Below are 20,769 nucleotides of genomic sequence, written 5' to 3'. Positions count from 1 at the left end.
ATTTCCGAAGGAGTTGTCTAGTGCACTCTCTTACAGTAGAAATGAATACTAATGGGAAGCAATATGTATGTGTGGAGGGGAACAGGATAGGATTAAATTAAGGAAACTTACCTTTTAAGATTTGGTAAATATATATTTTTACCCATAATTTAAATCATGCTAGGGCTCAGAAAAATTTTCACCACTGTATAACACATACATCTTCCATCATTCAGGATAATGGTAGGATGGTAGAGTCTCAGAATCTCTCTGGATATCTCATGCCCTTCTATGTTTTGCTCCTGTTCTTTTTCTCTGAAATTTTACAGAAATGAGAGACCTCTTTCCTCCAAAGCAAATCATACAAACAGGTTTTCTGTTTGGATCTTCCTGTGTGTTTCTGTGTAGGAATTGTACCTGTGTAAATTCTTTGACCTGTCTTGTCTGAGAGTATATTATTACATGCCCGTCCCCACTCCTGCCTCTCATTCCAAGGACTTTTGCCTCAAATCTAGAAGGAAGGAAAGCTGCACATAGAGCGAAGAAGTCAATCCTTGTAGTATCCCCTTTTTAGTGTCTCCTTATTAGATCACACCTTTATCTCAACACAATAGCGTACAGTATCCATTGATACCATCCAAAGCATATACCTGTGTCTTAGAACCCTTGTATCTGAAAGTGCTCATACCATGCTAAACTTTAATTAAACGCTGTGTTGTGAATTTCTGTGTTTAACTTTTCTTTTCTTGTGGTAGTTAGCCATGACTATTACCATAGATGAGGAAAGGCACTATACCTTTCTTGACCCTACATTTAATAGTGCTTTTTCCACACTGCTTCTACGGACCACAACCACACCCATCCACCAATGTTTCCCACACACAATCAATTTTGGAAACATGCTCTAAAAGTTTCTTTAGAACTGAGTGGGGGCATACAGTGGACCCTTAAGTTACAGGAGTGTGCTCTCACAAAGCATTTACTTTTACATTTCTGAAAGCAAACTGTAAAGACACTCTTGCCATATTCTGTAGATGTTCAAGCTAAAGAAAGATGGGGGTGATGAAGAGGACAGGAGGGGGATGGAAAAGTAACTACATATTTAAATATTCTATGTTTGCTTGTCACATGAGAAGCTCAGATAAAGCAGGTTGAATATAGTACACACACACACACATACTCACACATAATACAGACACACAAATAATGATGAAAAATGACAAAAGAAATAAAAATGTATACTTTCCAGTACGATATCATATGGGACATAAGAGGAAATTTGAACAGTGGTTAGAACTCCTTTAGCCACTTTTCTTCTAGATTGCTTCACTTTTTAGAACAAAAACCAAACACACACTGTGAAACTGAATATAACACATACTTAAATTTTGTGTTGGGCTTTTGTAGTTGCTTATTTGTCATAAGATAACAAAGTTTCAGTTGTTTTCTAAACCCATCATCTTTCTAATAGGGAAGTCTTTCTTAAGAGAGCATAAATATGCAATGTGATGCCAGTTTCCAAAGGGACACCTGGCCATGGAGGGAACGTGATGACCCAATGTGTTTGAGGAATGGAGTGCAGTTAAGAAAAATTCTTTCCTAGCAGCCCATGGTCCTGAGTAGTAATAGCATTCAATGACTTTCAGAACCAAATTATCTCTGGCATGTGCTCTGCAATCACAGAGATAGAGCCCAGGTTTAAAAGAACTTGGTGGTGGGTTTTAAATATTATTATCACCACTTTAAAACTTAAAATAAATTTGAACAAGGAACCTCTGTTATTGTCAGGAGAATTGTACAGCCTGCTATATAGGAGAACCTTTAAAGTGGTGAAATACAATTAGCTGCTTTCTTATGGCCTTTGAGAAGACACACTTGCCCTAATGACAACACATGGGCCTGTTTTGTTTTCTCCAAAGGTTTGCACACATGCAGCATCTTCAGGAGATTAATCTCTCCACAAAGTATGCAGTGTTGTTTACCTTTTTAAACATGTTCTCTTATACCATCTGCTTTAAAGATACTTACATAGTTGTCAATGTTTCTATTTCCTAGATTTCAGTGTGTTCATATGATTACATTTGATAGGTGAATCAGTGGAAATTTCTAGGTTATTGCTTCAAAAGCAAAGGCAAGTGGACAAAAGTCTTTCTTCTTGCTCCTTTAGGCAGGAAGGCAGATGTGCTGTTAAGGGAACCTTGACCACGTAGAAGCAGACACACCAGGGGAAACACAACAAAGGATAATGGAACTGGGCTCTTTGCAAGACCTGCTGAAGGAAATCCCCTCTGCAAACCCCAGCTGCTTATCTTGCATCAAAGACTTAGAAGAGGAAATATTCTTTATCTTCAAGGCCCTTTGCATTAACATAGTTCCTACTAGCTAATGCCTACCATAAATTCTTGTGGGGTGCTTCACCATAATTTCTTTAAAGTCAGAATAGCTGAATAATGAAAAGCTCTGAGTACTGGAGATTTGCACGTAGCAGAAGCATTGTTAATTTGCATTAAAATGATCTAAAATGATATTGAACCAAATTTTACCTTCAATGATTTTCAGAACACTCTAAGCCTTGTGTAGCCTCAAGGTCATCTTTATGAACACTAATTATCGTATAAGTCTATAGATGCTGGGACTTGAGTAAATCTATAATAATCTCATGACAAACTCCTGAAATTGCATTTTCAAAATAAATTCCTGAGGCCTAGTTTCTCTGTAATTTATCTTCATTATGAAAAAGACTACAGAAGGTGAAAATAACTTTTGCAAATATTCTCATTATTTGGAACTGAATATGGACACATCTGCTTTTGAAGAAATAACTAAAAAATAGAAAACACTTTTTACCTTAATATTTTCAATGATGATACATGCTAAGATTTAAAGTATGGTATTAATAAAGCAACCAACTGCAAAGCTGTGAAGAAATCCTGTACTTAAGAGTGTAGATTTTATGTTTACCTGCTCCAATAACTCTCTCAATGCGAATTCTTGAAGGATCAATCTCTTTTGCAAATTCATGGACTGCTAGAGATGGGTCTTCATAGGTGTCTGGATCAATGTATGTTTTAACTCCTGGGAAGCGCACTGCAACAAAATATAAGATTGATTTAAGTTAAGAGTATTTCCCTAGGCATATATCTTACTAATGTGTAAAGGTGGGAATGGAATTCTGATAATAGTAGTTACTTATTAATTACTTAAATTTATCTTTATTTCTCTTTCCAGTTGATACCATAACAAAAAGGAAAGCAACAGAGAGATCCCATAGTTCATAAATTATCTCTTGCTCTGCTTCTTGGTTGCCAAAAATTGAACAGCCTTAGCCACAGGGTCCTATGTCTAGGCTATATTACCTTACTATAGGTTCAGAAATGTAGATTCAGGTGAGCACAAACAGGATCCTCTGAAGTCATGAGCTTATAATAAATCATTCCTATTTTGGAAATCTAATACTGTGACTAAACTGGACCATGTCCTTCAGAGACTTCGGAGATGGTTTATAAAAGGATTTGAAGAAATTCTGGCAGAAATTCTGGATCTGTAAGGAGAGCCTAATGAAGGGAGGTCAGAAGACCAGAACGTAGGCAGTAATGCTACGAGTAAAGACTATGTTCATGGAGTTTTATTATAGGAAGAACTCTATAGGAAATTTGGTTAGAAGACCTTCATGTTGTGAGAGAGAATTTCTCCATCTTTTGTCCATGCCCCAGTGGAAGCCTGGATTTTACGATTACCATAGGTGAATACGTAGAGGAAATATCCAAGCAGTCTGGGAAGGCTGTGACACAATTGCATATTTATGGTAAGAATTATGATTTAAAAAAAGATGGGTGTGTTAAAAAAAAGCCAACAACCTCACAATTTGGTCAGAAAGAAGTAAGATTAAATTATAGACAAGGAGGGTGTGTCTATCGAAGAGATTAGAACCATTAAAATGAGGCTGTGGACTTGGCTTTGGAACAATAAGGTATATTTTGAAAATTTCAGGAATGAGCTGGAATCAACCCATGTTAGACTCGAGTATAAGTGTATACATTTGAAAGATATTTCCTAAGAGGAGAGATCTGTTGGTACATACTACTCACCTAGGACAGTTTTGATAGTTATTTCCTTAATATTTATTTCAATTTTCTCAATCATCTAGACACTAAGAGGGCTCTATACTCATAGTTCAAGCTCGGAGAACATCTTAGTATTACTCACTAATTCTAATTTTGCAATGATAAAAGTAGAAGAATTATGGGTAGGGTTGCAGAGACTTCCACTCAACTTTCAAAGAAAGCTGAGAGATTCAGTCATTGTGTATATTTGGTATTACTGTGGTAAGCCCTGATAGGTAATGTATAAAGCTATGATAGCAAAGATAAAGATGGAATCGAGATCCCAGGAAGCTAGAGATTCTGGGAATATGGAATACCTGTTAAGAAAGACTATAGGTAACAAGCAGAACCAGCTCAGGAAAATCACCAAGTGAGCTAAAAACAGAAAGGATGTGATGCCCAAGTCATTTGCAATTTATGTCATTCCACAACCTGGCCTGAATCCTAGACATAAATCTACATGATTTAATGTTTTCTCTCTTGTATTTGGTTTGTTTTGTTCAAAACCTTATGGTATTCCATATTCTTGACCTTGACCTTCGGAATGAGAATATTGATTTTGTATCACTCTATTTGGTCTCTGTGACTCTGGGCTCATAGGAAACTTAGACTTTTTCAGCAGTATTGAATTATTAAGACTTTAATGACTGGGTTCTGGGGAAAATGCATTTGATATTGTAAGATGATCATGAAACTTTTTAGAATAAGGGGGAGAATGCTATAGATTAATTTAGATGTTAAGTTGATGGAAGGTGGACCTATGATGCTTAATTTTGATTGACAAATTATTGAGAAGTGCTTTCAGGATTACTAAAAGTCTTTGGGAGTGTCTGTGAGGATGTTCCAAAATAGTAGTCATTATGGGAGAAAACTTCTTCAAATCTTGGTAGGACAATCTCTAGAGTGTGTGATGAATAAATAAAGGAGAAAAGAGGGGAAACCCACAGCATAGGCAGCTTTTTCATAGCCTATTCTTCCTCTCTGCCATGACTTGAATGTGTCTGCTCCATCATGCCCTCGATGTATGATACCTCTGAGACCATGAGCAAAAGAAAGCTTCAGCCTAAAAGAGGCGTTTGTCCACTGTTTTGTCACAGCAACACAAAACTATCTCACACATAATATAAAATAAGTGGATGATATTTGGTTTTGTTACATCTCAGAAGCATACTAATTCACAATTAAGTAGGTTTTTAGTCTTGCTTTCTTACAAGAAAATCTTAATAACCAACAAAAAAAATAAGTGAGCTTAGAAGAGGCAATAAGATGTTCATTAGTAGTTATAATTTGCCTCATCAATTATTTTGTGTTCACTGCCTTCATTTATCACCTCTCACCTGTGTCTTCTTAGTGCTTTGGTATGCACATGTGAGAAGATTAGCATTTAAAACACAGTACCAAGCTATAATTCTGATAGATACATAGTGTCAGACAGATAAAAATACCATTACTAACATATAATTTTCATAATTAAGCTATTTATTTAAAGTTATAATGCATTCTATACAATAACTAGATAAGAATGCTTTGTCTGTGAAAAGGTAATATATGTAATATTGGAAAAACCATGGCCAAATGAGTCCCAATTTTGAATATCAGGTTACTAATTTAATTCATCCCCGTTTTCTTAAACAGTGGTTTCTTTTTCTTCACTTCCTTGGCCGCTTCAGGTTATTCTCAATAGGTCTTGCTGAGCCCATCTGGTTTAGTTTATGCTAATCTGCTGCTTGGAAAGCAGATAATAAATACCTCAGAAGCACTGTTTCCCTCTGCACCTTGGTACAAAAAGCCCTGCCGTGAATCTGAAGGTTGCCCAGCATTAGTCATCCCTCCAGGTGTCTGCATCCAGGTTTTTGCAATCTGTTTACAACATTCTGAGGTCATCTCAGGCCAGGTCTCTCAGGCAGACGGTTCTCAGGCCACTTTTAAAAGTGATAGGTGCCTTAGAATTTTCCCTAAACCATCTCAGAAATATATAATATCTTACTTAAAACCTTTTCCTGTCTTGTGGGGTGATATAGATGGGAGGGGTGTTTTTAAATCTTTTTTTATTTTCTTGCTTAATTTAGAAAAGGGATATTTAAATAGTTGAATGAGTTGCCCCCTATAGTATCTCTATACTTTTGTTAGTTAAAGAACAGCCTTTACTTGTTAATTCAGTGTCTTACAATAGGAGAAAACCGTCTTGATGAAGTAGTTTGCAATTTTGAGGTGAAGGTGGAGGTGGCTGTTTGGGAGGAGAAAAGGGCAATTATCAAACTAACTATAGTGGTAATTATAGCTTGCTGAAAAAGAGATCTTCAAATGAATATAACCTTGTAGTCAGCACGAGGCTTCATACATATTCTAAGAGTTAAAGAGCTGATATACTTTTATAGTGCTAATGAATTGTAAATTGCTTTGTTGTGTGATTAAATGGCAATCTCTCAAAAAAGGAATAAAGGTTCCTCCCTGTGTCTGTATCTAATGCTTCACTAAATAAACTGACTCATGTTCCAGAGCCATTGTGATGGTAAATAAGTGTACACAATTAGTCACCATGTATTTTTAGTAAATTCAATTTCTTGGGTTCTCCCGAAAGCATTCTGAAAGGGTAATGTCATTTAATGAGAAGCAGGTGCGGTTTCCACCCTAAACCTGGAAGTTAGATGAAAGCCTTAATGCCAAAAGGTCGCAAATGAATTTCTTGTTTTTTTTTCGGGGTATTCCAAATTTGAATGGAGTTCTGAAGGTTCCAGGAGGGTACAGAACAGGGCAGAACAATCGCAGTACTTACAGTGGCCATTCTGTAAGTGCGCTCTTCTCTTTTCCTCTGATTTCATCTTGGCCTTTATGTACCACTGACACCTTACAAAAAGTAAACAAAAGCTTGTTTAAGAATTGTGTAATATACCAACACAAAACAGTTAGGGGTCTGGAGAGACGGCTTCTAAGACAGTAATGATTTGGGTCAGAGTGAGGGGACAAGAAAAAAAGTGTCTGAGGAGTTGGATGAGAGGGATAAAATGATTTTGATTTTTTTTGCATGAAAAGTCACAATGGTAATGTGATTGGGTTACAAAAATACTGCTAATACCTTATATATTGATAACTGCTTAGTAAACATTATCAAGAAAACACTAAATATAATAAATTTCTCTAGTATATCTCCTTTAACCTCTATAAAATAAATGCTCTCATCAACTTGTGAATCTTAGGTATGGATATCTTGACAATAATAATGTATTCATCATTAAATCACACACAACTGAAAGTACAATGATATCCTATATAGAAATCTTAACAAATATATGAAACATATATTATCTAGACAGTGATAATTTAATATGATGATTAAGATTTTGATATGAAAGATTCTTAATTCCATTTTGAAAACTTCTTTGAAGATGTTTAGGGTACAATATTAAGAGGAGTGTCACATTTATCTACAACAATAAACAAAACCCCCTATTCATTATGAAGTTGATTTTAAATATTCTATTTTGTAATAATTCACTATATAGTCAAATAAGATATACTTATAATATATGTCACCTTTATATAATATATCCTTTAGAATATGAATTAAATACCCCATCATCTCTTTCTGTCACAGGGGCTTTGAATGGCATAACCACATCTACTGCCTGTCAATGTTGCTGTTTTATCTGCTTTCAGGGTTCTCTGATAGCATTTAGTACTTTATATATGGGGTCACCCTGGGTATCTATTTTTGGTTTATTAGCATTATTTGGGCAGTTTTCAATCGTGGCATTGGCATCTTGTATTATGCCTGTTTCAGATTATTAACACCAAGTCTTGATGTGTTATTTGTTCCTTACTGATATTTAGAAATGCCTCGAGTTTCTGTTGTTGTGAGAAAGCATCATTACCAGATCAATTTGGGGAGGAAAGACTTTACTCAAGCTCATAACTGTCATTTCACACTCTATCAGTGAGGAAAGTCAGGACAGGAATCTGGAAGCAGGAACTGAAGCATAGTCCATAGGGGAGTGCTTCTCACTGCCTTACTCCTTGTAGCTTGTTCAGCCTCTTTTCTTAGACCTCCCAGGAACCATGCCCAAGGTAACACCAGCCCACAATCAGCTAGGTTCTCATACATCAATCTGACATGGCCAATCTGGTGAGGAGATTTTCTTAATTGGGGTTTCCTCTTCCCAAATGACTCTAACATGTCAAATTGGATATTGGTAATCATCTACTCTCTCTCTCTCTCTCTCTCTCTCTCTCTCTCTCTCTCTCTCTCTCTCTCTCTCACACACACACACACACACACGGCATAAAGCATGGTTTTCTACCGAGTTGAGGATAATCACAGAAGACTCATTACCTTCCAGTGATGAGGAAGAACAGAGTGAGGATGACTAGGAGAGTGAATCCCCCGACAGCTGCTGTGGCTATTACCAGGATCTGCCCTTGTTCTGCTGCCATGTCAGAAGCTGAAAACACAAACACAGGTGACACATATGGTGATGGTTATTTTTCTTAAGCACAGTATCTTTACCCTTTATTTTAATAGGTCTCTAAGCAACCCAGCTAAGTGAGATTTATATAATGATTGCAGAACTCAGGTCATCATACATAACACAAACCTTTCTTCTTAAAAATATAACTAAAGTATATGAATTCTTAATGCTTCCTTTTAAGACTGAATATGAGTTGCATTGAGCAGGCTTTGCAGACTTATTTAGCATTTGTTTTTAAAATATGAAAAGACTGTTTATGTAATTTAAATTAATAAGTTAAAATAATTTAACTTATATGTAACATATATTTCATAGAACTGAATTCAAATATTAAAGATATACAGTCCCATACTCATAGTGCAAGGATATGTGTGTGTAGACAAGAATACATGTGCATATGTGTACACACATATATATATATTTGATAGATAGTAAGTGGGGGAGAAAAGAATACTTAAGTGTTTTCCCTTTTTTCTTTTCTTTTTTTCTTTGATGAAAAGGCCAGATCACATATAGTAACAACATACTACTTTTTTTTTGCTATGTGTGATATTTAATATTAATTTTCAACTTGACAGACCCAGAATCATTTGGGTGATGCTGGCGTCTAAGCATGCATGTGGAGAATTATTTTGATTACATTAATGTTAATTGAACATGGAACCATTTCATGGGCTGGGATCCAGGAACGAATAAATAGTGAAGGGGAGCTAAGCACCAGCATACATTCATTTTCTCCATACTCCATGATTGTGCTATGGACAGCTCCTTCTGATGCTTTCTTGTAGTCTTGGCATCCCTTCCTAAACACTGGTTATATGATTTAAAAAATAGCTGTCCACTTATGTTACTTCTGTCAGAATGCTTTACTATACAAAGAAAGAAATAAAATAAGACACTGACAAAATTTTGTCTCTCTCTCTGTGTATGTTTGTCTGTTTGTGTGTGTGCTTGTGTGTGTGTGTGTTTGAACAGGAGGCCTTGCACATTATAGACAACTCATCTTGAAAACTGCAGCAGCTGCATTTCATTCATACCAGGGGTCCTAAAATACACTTGATAGGGGAAGTCCTTCTGTATATAAGTTTGTTCTATTGGTTGATAAATAGAACACTGTTGGCCAATAGGGAAGCAAGATAGGTGGGACTAGGAGTCGAGAAGAATTCTGGGAAATGTATTAAAGAGTAGGAGTCACCATATGATCCTGGGAAGAGCAGACACATCAGGATGGTGTCCTTGGAAAGATAAGTCTTTATAGAAATATACTTATTAGTAATTATGGGTTAATACTTAAGACAGAACTAGCCATGAGAAGCTATGAACATTGGCTGACAGCATTGTAACTAAGAGTCTCTGTGTGTTATTTGAGACTGCCGCAGTTCTGGAACCAGGGTGGCAGGAAGAATGCTCCTTACAAAATGGTACCCTCAACATGCAGCAAGAGTTTCCATGTAAATCTAACAAAAGCTTAAAATGCATTTTAGAAACAAAAGAACAGAGACCATCATAGTTTATTGGTAGCAGCATTTTCCTGGGTAGTCTGTGTTTTGCTAGAGACAAGTAAAGACTTGTGCAGTTCCATTAAGGGAGCAGAGTTTCCTGACTCAGCATAAGTGAAAAAAAACAAACAAGGAAACAAACAAACAAAAACACCTTATGGATCTTTTAAGAGGCCCTGCTAACAATTGAATGGTGTACAAGCAGCTTGCAGTGGCAGTGTCCACATCTCCAAGCCGGCAGCATACTGCTTGATAGCAGTATAAACTAAGGCAGTGAGCACAGCTCCCAGTGCTGGTGGTAAATTTATGCCCACCATGTTGGGAATCCAGCTGCTGCTTTAATTTTAACAATGTTGTTTTAAAAATAAAAGACATGTGGTCAGAAAAACAAAGATTTACAGTAAAGTCAGATTCAGATTTATAGTGTGTTTAAAAATGTATGTAGGCTTGGGAGAGAAAAAGAAACAGAATACTGGTAAAAAGAAAAAGAATAGCTGGGTGTGGTGGTACCCGCCAGTAATCCCAGCACTTGGGAAGCATAGGCAAGCAGATTTCTGTGATTTCAAGGCCAGCCTGGTGTAAAGAGTGAGTTCAAGGGCAGCTAAAGTATTACAGAGAAAACCTTTCTTAAAAAAGGAAAAAAAAAAGGAAAAGGAAAAGAAATAGAGTAATAGTAATAAATAGATAAATAAAAAGCCATGTAAATATGGAAAATACACAGAGAGTCTGGATAGTGTATGCTATTGTGTTGTCTTCAAATTGTTTTATTGCTAGGGAAGGAGCAACAACTACTAAAAGACATTTGATTATCAATGCTAAATTAATCCAACTTATATATTTTAAAATTGCTTTGACTTCTAAACTTAAATATAAGAACAAGTTATTTGGGAAAAGAATTTTTGCTTGTGTTTCCACAGAAAAGGAATAGCTGTGGATTCCTTCTAGACTTATATGGTTTGATGAAGCAAGACCCCCTGAAGTAGTGGCCCAGGTGATCCAACATCCCAAAACAGTTGAGATTATGCAGTTACAGACCACTACAACCAGGATTTCTGGGTCTTCTTAGGATCCCCAAGACAGTGTCCCCTAACGGTAGGAAGTAGTTTAGAGAGAACAACATCCACATTCCCAAATATTGTTTATAAATGTTTGTTTTCATTTATACAGGTTTGGTTATAAATGCTAATGGTCACAGTCAATCTCTTTCTAAAGGGAAAAGGCATCATTATGTAATAAGCATTCTTCCCGCCAGCCTGGTCCCAGAGCCTCATCAGTCCCAAATGAACATGCTGGACGCTATATTAATTATGAAGCTGTTGGCTGTTTGCTATGGTTTCTTGTTGACTAGCTCTGACTTAATTATTAACCCATAACTGCTAATCTGAGTATTCCCACGTAGTCTTCTCTTACCAGAGAAAGGGTCATGCATGGTGACTAACTGTGCCTCCATTTCCCAGAATCCTCCACCTCTCTTAGTCCCACCTATTTTGCTTCCCTATTTGACAACAGTGATTTATTCACCAACCAATAAGGTCAAACATATTCACAGAAGACTATTCCCCATCATCTCCTCTTTTCTGTCTAAATAAAAAGAAAGGTTTTACTATAGTCAAATTATATATAACATAACAGTTGTCAAGTAAGAACTATAGTTACAATATTTAGTCTATTAATATTTAGCAAGATTTAAAGAAAGTATTCTATCATCTATCCTATCTGTGTGAGTCTAAAGTCTTATATTAGCTTATCTTTTATCATAACTAACAAAATTATAACTATAACAATCTGTCTTCAACTCCAGCAAAGACTATAGAAGGATATTTATGAACACTAGAATTGACAGAGACATCTTGCTACCTAGATAGTCACCAGAAGTTCCTCTGTAATGTTGGGGCATCCATAGGCCACAGTGTGTCTGGCAGACTTCTCAGCAGAGCATAAAAATTTAAATTGTCTACATTGGCAGTTTGTCAGTCATTTTTTTTTTTGTCCTGTAGAATGTCTGGCAGACTCTTCCATGAAGCAGGAACCCTTTAGGACTGTCCCATCAAGTTCAGCAGTCACTTTCCTGTGGGTCCTGCATGTCCAGTCTATCAAACAGTAAAGGCAAGAGCAGTTTCTTGCCCAAATGGCTAATCTTGCCATGTTGAAAGCAAACTCTATAATGAGTTTCTTTGATGCCCATCTTCCTCTCAGACATAATTGGTGTGCCAGGAGTGGTTGTCTCACTATCATGAAAAACCCTAAACCATTTAAATGCCATATATTCTGTATGTCTTTGAAAGGTTTGAAAAATATCTATCAATCTCAAATGCATCTCTGTATATGTAGAAAATTTAACTAACCTAACTGTAAGTTTTGATTATTATAGGTAACTATCTATAATCTGTAGTTAATTATACATTACATTTTTAAAAGAGCTGTAAAAACACAATATCTAAACAAGAGGAGAAATCTATATCTATATACAATCTCTCTCACTATATATATATATATATATCACAAAATTTATCTTAAATTTGAATCAATAAATGAAAATTCATACCAATACAAAGTATTCCTTTCTATATCATACATTGACTGGTTTGTTATTGTATTCCATTTTCTCTATTACTGCTTTTTACACTGGATAGAATGGGAAATTGCTTATGTGATGTATATACATACAGAAATATCAGAGTGAGTCCCTTATTATCTATAATTGATGTATGTTAATTAAAAAAGAAAATTTAGTAAGAAAAGTGAAATACAGACTAGTTAAAGAGTCTCTTCATGTAAACTTATGACCAGAATCCAGGCTCTCACTTTTAGTTTTGTTTAACTTCCTATGCTACAATACCAATAATAATTCAGCTACCAATAGTCTAAAATATTAACCAATAAGTCCCATTATTATCCTTCAGTTTGACTAAAGCACTGTCATCATATTTCATGTGTGTGTGTGTGTTTTATGTGAGTGTGTACCAGTGTGTACTCCAGTGTGTATATGGAGGTCAGAGGATAAACTTGGGTGTTGGTCCTAGTCTTCTGTCTTGTTAGAAACAGGGCCTCTCATCATTCACTCTTTTTACAGGTTATTTTGATACATATATTCCACTACCATCCAGGAGTTTTCCTTTCTCCACCTTCCATATTTCTGTAAGGGCAGTGATAGCTATGCTACTACAATCTAGCTTCCATAATGGTTCTTGGGGACTCAGCTCAGGACATCAGGCTTGCACAGCCTTCTCTCCTAGGAAATAGCAACTGTTGGCTTCAGTAAGAAATCAGTCACACCATTTAGGAGGCTTTCTAAATGTAATAAGAACTAAAAGTTACAATTGTTCAGTTTTCTGCTAAAGAAATTTATTAAACATTGGAATTAGAGTTTAGTCACCATTATTTCATCAAAGTATTTTCAGGCAGTCTTTGCAAAGTTGAATTTTTATTCATAATCTATTCAGAGACAAGATGCATCTTATCCAGTAAATAATGGGCTCAAGCTTTTTCTTAGTTCTTCCCCATGTTTTACAACCTTCAAAATAGCACTGATATGGGAATTAATGATGTGCTCTAAAATGCCATATTTTCTAACTGAAAATTACCAAATAATAAATTTTTAAGAAATTGATGTTTCAGAAAACATTATAGTTTAGAAGATAAAGAGGATGACATTTTAAAAAGAAGACATTATTTACTTATAATTCCTGTGCTCATAAAAGATATGATCTAGTTCAGGAGTTTTCAGCCTAGAACAAATATTGTTATAGTAGTGAGGTCTCTAGTGTTTTCTGAAATGCTATTCAAACCTCAGGTGGGGAATAAGATTGTGTACTCGAGTGGCTTGTGAAAATCAGAAAGTTTATCATAGAAAGTTATGTTGATTTACATAATAACTTAGTTAACTACTGGCTTCACTAAGAAGTCGCCCTTTGCATACTTCTGATTATAGGATTATGATTTGGGCTTGAATTAAAATATCAATTGTTTAACAGAATGTTAAATAAATTTGAAGAATGTATAGTTCTGTATAATTATTTTCTAAGCATGTATACTAGCAAAATTAAACACTATGTATAAAGAATACCATACACACATACTCAATACAGTTGGAGATCAATGTCACTATTGTCCTAGGCATAAAATAATACAGATAATGAGGTTGGTATGATTAATGAAACATGACAAACATAAACACCCATATCACTTATAGTTTGTATATTATTTAATAAACAGATGTATGTTCTTTGGTTAATGTACTGAGTTTAAAATATTTAATGTATGTTCATGGTCAATATGATTATGCCAGTACCACTGTCACTTCTAGTTAAGTAGCTCTGTTACTTGCCAAACCCACACATACTGTGCACAGCACAGCTGAGACCACAACACTGATTTGTCTGTCTTTAAGTCCTAGCTACTGAAATATTTTTATGATCTTTTTCACTAACAATAGAACCTATTAGACCCAGATTTTCTTTTATTGTACCAAAATCATACATGCCCTTGCTTGCCATTGATTTCAAGTCTATAATGTGAGAATAGGGAATTAAACATAATTGTCACAGTTTGCCAGAGAAATGTAACTAGTTCATTGTGTTTTCCATGAAGGCTACAATAAAATATTGGAAAGAACATCATCTCCTACAGGGAAGTAGGAGGGATGCCCCAGATCTGTGCTGCAGTTACTGTACTTGCTGGATAAGGTCTTTATGGGATTAGCGCTAGTCCATCACACAGAGTTCTGATTTCATCTCAGGGTAAACTTCAAATCCCTTAACATTGCTAATGAGGCTTTTTCCAAGTGGCTAGCACAAGTCTCTAGCTTGTCTTATTAAAGGACAGTGCATTTCCCCCAGATCCTTGAGAGAGTCATGCTTCCTGTTATGGTTAGTTGCTGACAGTTCTCTTTCATGGACACCCAGTCATCTGGAAAGCTTTTCCAATTTGTTGTTGTTTTTAGGCTCTCAGACAGATGTTTCCAAAACTCCTTAAACTAATACTACAAATGGAAGTATAGTGAGCCATCCAAATTACTTTTTGGCTAACTGTCTCTTTCATTGGGATGGAAATCCAGGAAGGCAGGAAAGTATAAATGAAAGTCATAGCCAGCATGGATAATCTAGATGGTCTCAGATCTAAGAGTCATTCTTCTTATATGAGGTTGAGACAAGAAGAACAGAGGGAGTGGCTGGAGTGACAGTAGAGTGACCAGGAATTGGAAGAAGTGAGGAGGAGTTGTTTCTCAGAGCCTTGGAGGAGGTGATTTTGGGTTCTATTTGTGATCTGCTGTTTGAAGGCACAAAGGGAGTAGTATAGCACCCAAAAATGAATTTGAAGTCCAACCCATGTGACTGGATGTGTGTATAATTCTGATAAGGAAAGGTTGGATAAGCTGGGAATAGCTCACAACTGTCCTCCTTTTGATAACATGAGGAAGTTTTACCTACAACACAGCTAGCTGTTCAGTATATATGAAGACAGCGTACTCAATATCCATCACTAATTATGATACACACTTTGGAGACAATGATCCTGGTAGGCAAGAGTTACTATAGCAGTAACACTTCTACATTTCACCATGGTCTTCAGAACAAAGTTAAAGAATTCATTGATTCACTCAATAAATATTTATTGAGAAGTTATTACATAGCAGATACCAAGGTGACCCTGGAGAGACAGAGATGAACAAAACAGATGCAATTACTATGCTAGTAGACTGACAGTTCAGTAGGGAAAATAGACAATGAGCAAAAAAAAATTACAAAGAGTAAGAATTGCTACATCAGAGAAAATTGTCGGCAGTGCTATCTATATTCATTTGTGCAGTCCCAATGCTAATTATGTATAATTAGTTTTCTCAGAGAAAACATATCTAGAACTTATTCTCATAAGCAGTACCAATAGGGAGAGCCCTGACTCTAAAATTAGCCATAGTGGTTTATGTAGAAAGAAATGAAATTTATTTGTGGCTCACTCATTGGAATTTTTGTTGTTGTTGTTAAATATAAAAAGGTCACATCCTCAGACAAAAATCAGCACAGTTTATTTTATGATCTTGGCTAGAAGTACACTCCATTACTAAGCCAATATATAGCACCTAGGTAATGTTTGGTTTAAGTCAGGATAACATTAAAAGAGACTTGCTCTAGTTGTTTCTATTTAAAGAGGAAAAACAGAATGAAGTCCTTTCCTTGGAATCTAAACACTTATGAAAAAATAGATTTCACGTTTTTAGAAAAGTTAGAGAAAAGCAATTTGGCTATTTTTAACTAACACATTTTCTTATAGGACAGCATATGATTCTGTCTCACTGTAATCAAGATTATTTTTATATTTACATTTCAAAGTGAAAAGTGTTATTTGTATTCTGTGTCATTTTCTATGGAAGAACATTTTGAAGTTAACTCATTTCTGTTGTGAACTTCTTGTGAAAGCTACTGGAAGATGGATGACACATTTTGAATAAAGTATTTCTCAAAAATGCTACCCAGTGAAATGCATTTCTTTGTTATTTCACCGAAATGATTTTAAAATCATAACCTATATTTCAACAAATAGGCTGACAGTAAACAAAAAAATCATTGTAAGGTTTATTGGCAAGTGACACATGAAAATTCCCTCCTTAGATCATATGTAGCAATCAGGATTCTACATTATGTAAGACTGAGATGCACATTGAACAATGTGCGATGGAGATTAATAGATATACAAAATTTCAATGCTACAAGCCTAGGTAGACATTAGAATATTATGTACAGATGAAAGGTAGTACAATAAATAGTTCTGGAAGAAAAATACAATATTGTAATTTTGTAGATGATGCTGTTATTATCTTTCTTGCCTGCTTGGACTTTTGAATTGGTTTCATCTTGCGTCTTCCAAACAAGCCTGAGTTTCAAGTCAAACTTTTATTTTTATTTTTTTATTTCAGTTAGACACAAGTTTGTTTCACATGTCAATCCCAGCTCTCTCTTCCTCCCCTCCTCCCCACCAGGTCCCCCAGCCCCCAACCTGATCTCCACTCTGATCCTCAGGGAGGATGAGGCCCTCCATGGTGGTTCTCCAGTGACTATCATTTCATCCAGGGCAGGGCCTAGGCCCTCGCCCAAGAGTCCCGGCTGAGAGAGCATCCTTCATTGTGGGATGGGCACTCAAAGTCTTTGCCTCAATCTTACCTTCAGTTTTCATCACCATTAATATGAGCTAATATCGGGCTGCAGACATACATGAGTAGATGACTTATGAGTTTCTGCTTTGTCTCAATGAGTCTTCCCAATATATTCCCCCTTATCTGATAATTATTTTCCAAAATATTATTTGAAATTTCTCATATAGTCTTCGTTTTCTAGAAGGTAAAGCCATTCCTTTCTAGTAATGCTGGCTCAGATGCCCATGCAGATGATGCTGGAGTCAGGCCTTGTGTAGTTCTCTCCTTTGTCTTTCCACTGCTCATCAATATTCACCCTATTCATCAATATTGCCATTTCCACACTGTAAGTATCTCTTAGTTTCATCATTATTCACTCTAATTCCTGTTTTCTCAGTTCAGATTTACATCTGATCACATTGATTTTAAATCAGGTAGATGGCAGTCTCAATTATGTAAAACACAATTGAGCAATAGTAAGACAATGAGTAACATCTTATGGAAGATATCTGACTTGTGTTCACATATTAACACTGAATAGTTTGCTTCCTGGAAGAGCATACACTGAGATTTCAGATCTATTTATTAATTCCTAACTTTACAGAAACAGTGTAATAGCAATAGACTATTAGCAATCAAGGGAGGGACGTATAAAGAGAAAGAGTTGTTAAAGCTTGCACAAAGTTGTACAAAGAGGTGTCCAATCTAATAGTACAGGCAGATGGGAGAAAAAGGACGAACATATGATTTAAGATTCTAACATAGTTCTCATCAGAAACTGAAAGTTTAGGATTAAATAGCCTTATTCAATTCAAGGAGTGGCAAAAAAATTATGTGTGATATCTCAGTGACATAATCACTTAAATTCAATTAAAAATACTTAGTAAATCATCAGTTTTACCCAGCTATTATCTCTGTGTGGTACAATAACATCCCACCTGCAAGACATGCCCACTGATGCAATTGCGCTGCAAATGTAATGGAAATAAACAACCATGTTTCGCTCGTACTTAACCTGCTTCAGAAGATGGAACCCACACTGCCACTGTTCAGAAGGCCAAGAACCTAAGAATAGATGGGTCATTCAACCTAAGGAAAAACAAACCACTATTACTATGCTAAATGGGCACAGTAATAAAATGATTCCTAATGACATATTGCTATATCCATAGATCAATATATCACTCAGCCCTCACTAGAAAAGCTTCTTCTTGTAGTAGATGGCAATTAACACACAAATCCACAAAAGATCAATGAGAAGAAAGCAAGAGACTTTGGAATTCTCAGTCCTAAATGGAATATCTATCACTCTCGTTTTCTCCAGGTTCAGGGATCTATGTAGCATACGAATGTGGATGGGGATGAGTGGACGGGGAGCCAAGACAACTAAGGAAGGCTGAAAACTGAGAAATAGTCTTCCTTAGAGGAACACGCACCAACCGGCTTTTCAACACGAAATGGTCATTCTTAGAAATATACATGCAAGTAACATTATATGGACTGGACAGTTTGTGATTATGTATTTAGGAATAATACATATAACATTGATGATATTAATATATAATGCATATTTTAATAGACATATATGTATGTGTTTACAACTACTGAAAAAAATAGACCACAAATTTGAAAGAGTACAAGGAGGGGTACATGGACTGGGGAAGAAAGGGAAGGCATAAATGATGAGTTATGTTACAACATCAAAACATAAATTAAATAATTAAATATTGTTTGAAATAATCAAAGAATAAATGAAAACATTGTTTACTAATACCATCAAGTCCAAGATATTTCACTTAAAAAGTAAAGAATGTGTGGATGCAAGGTTAGAAAAGCATTTATTCTCCTAATATTTAAAACTTGGAAAAATAATACTTAAAAATATCAAATCTTTGGTTGAAATTCCAACTATCAAAAGTTATTCTCCTTTTTATGTTGTTTTGAGGATGTCAGTTTGGCAAATATCAATGCCAGTTTAGCTATTTGTGTGCAGAGAATACTATCTTTCAACTTTGGATTAACGTAATGCTCTGAAAATGTCTATGAGCAAATATATAGTGATAAAAAGTGGTTAAAACAAGAATACATTTTATGTGCAAACATGAGTCCAAGTTAAATGATAATAATTTTATCTCCTGAGAAATGTTAATTATTAAACATGTCAGCTTCATATATGAACATTCAGTGATTTGTTTCTGATCTAGAATAAATTAGTGATGAAGTAAGTATGAATTAATTTTCCCCAAGTATCTGTGCCTAAAGTTTTCAGTGAAGTGAACATTTAGAGGAAGCAGTATACACATGGTGCTATATTGACACATGTCTTTTATAATCATCCGATACTTGAGGCCATGTTCCATCATACACACGCAAAATATCTCTAAGATTAAAACTCAAAGAGAGAAAGACGGGATTATCTCTTCCCCTCAGGTGAGCTGATTACTGAATTCTCAGCTGGATGGAAGCAATCCTCACAGATATCCCTGTTGAAGCTGAGGCTTCACAGAGATTAGACTGTTCAGAAAGCAACTTCCCAGCAGAGTCTTTTCTACTGCTCTGCCACTGCTCCAGAAACAAAACAGGGCAGTACATCCAACTGGGGCTTCCCTGGAACACCATCAGTCTTGAGACTCACTCTTCTTGATGCCCAATTTACCTGTCAGACGAAACGCCAAATGACACAGGGATAATTGGAAAAATCGAGTTTGGCACAACTTGAGGCAAGGTTAGAAAACAAAGAGGAAGAGACAGCAATAGGTGTGCAAAATAATGAACTACCCATCCTTTGGAAGAGATTCCCATGTTCCTTAATGAGTTGCACAGATGCTGTGCCACATGAAGAGAACCTTCAAAATGAAAATTAAGCTAGGTCTTGGAGACTGTTTTTTATAACTGTAACATCTTTGGCATCATATGTACTTGCTTTATTTACTTCTTTTTAAATATTCAGTGTAGAATAGTATTCTCTTATAAATGCCACAGAGTCTCATGATTACTGACCAGAAATCAGTGAATTTTATGTATCAAATTATGATTTGCCATGTATGATTATATTCTTTGTGGATGTTTGGATATACTGGTAAGCATATTTGAGGCAGGCAAATGTAGGGAATAGTTTAGAAGATGGGTCTATCCGTGGCTTGGGCTATGCACTCTCCATACTTTAGTATGCACTTTTATACATATATAAACTTTCCTAAATGAATTATCTAGACGTCTAAGACCCTCACTGGCACTGGACTACTAGTACATACCTCTCTGTACAATGGGATAAATTTCTTCTCATATTAGACATGTACAGCTCCTTTTCAAACATTCTCAGTCCAGGGTGAGGTGACAGTGATCAAACCTAACCTGGATTTCAATACATGCCTACCAAGGAAAAATTGTGAAGTCAAGTAAAATTTACAGAGAATTCCCTACATCCCATTTTTGCATATGTATAAACTGTAAGGGATATGCATGGCAGAAAAATTATATATGACCTAAATTGACCTAATTTATCAGTTGAAACACAGAATGACCGTTATTGTGACCCTTAGAAACAAACGTTTTCCTTTTCTTTAATACCACCAAAGGAAATCTCAGGAGCC

At 35.7% G+C, this 20,769-nt stretch overlaps 1 protein-coding gene across 2 annotated transcripts in view; it reads right to left on the bottom strand.

The window, feature by feature from the left end:
- Nucleotides 1-20,769, bottom strand: part of Epha6 (EPH receptor A6) — an 863,593-nt gene that overhangs the window by 281,563 nt on the left and 561,261 nt on the right. For both annotated transcript variants that reach the window (XM_040750609.1, XM_040750610.1), the window contains 3 exons: nt 8,413-8,521; nt 6,859-6,929; nt 2,941-3,066 (listed from right to left, as the gene is read on the bottom strand). In XM_040750609.1, the coding sequence (XP_040606543.1) occupies nt 2,941-3,066; nt 6,859-6,929; nt 8,413-8,521 (306 nt within the window). The remainder of the gene's footprint in view (nt 1-2,940; nt 3,067-6,858; nt 6,930-8,412; nt 8,522-20,769) is intronic.

Source organism: Mesocricetus auratus, unplaced genomic scaffold (genome assembly GCF_017639785.1).
Source record: "Mesocricetus auratus isolate SY011 unplaced genomic scaffold, BCM_Maur_2.0 Super-Scaffold_100008, whole genome shotgun sequence".
Taxonomy (NCBI): domain Eukaryota; kingdom Metazoa; phylum Chordata; class Mammalia; order Rodentia; family Cricetidae; genus Mesocricetus; species Mesocricetus auratus.
This window is presented reverse-complemented; position numbering and strand designations above follow the sequence as displayed.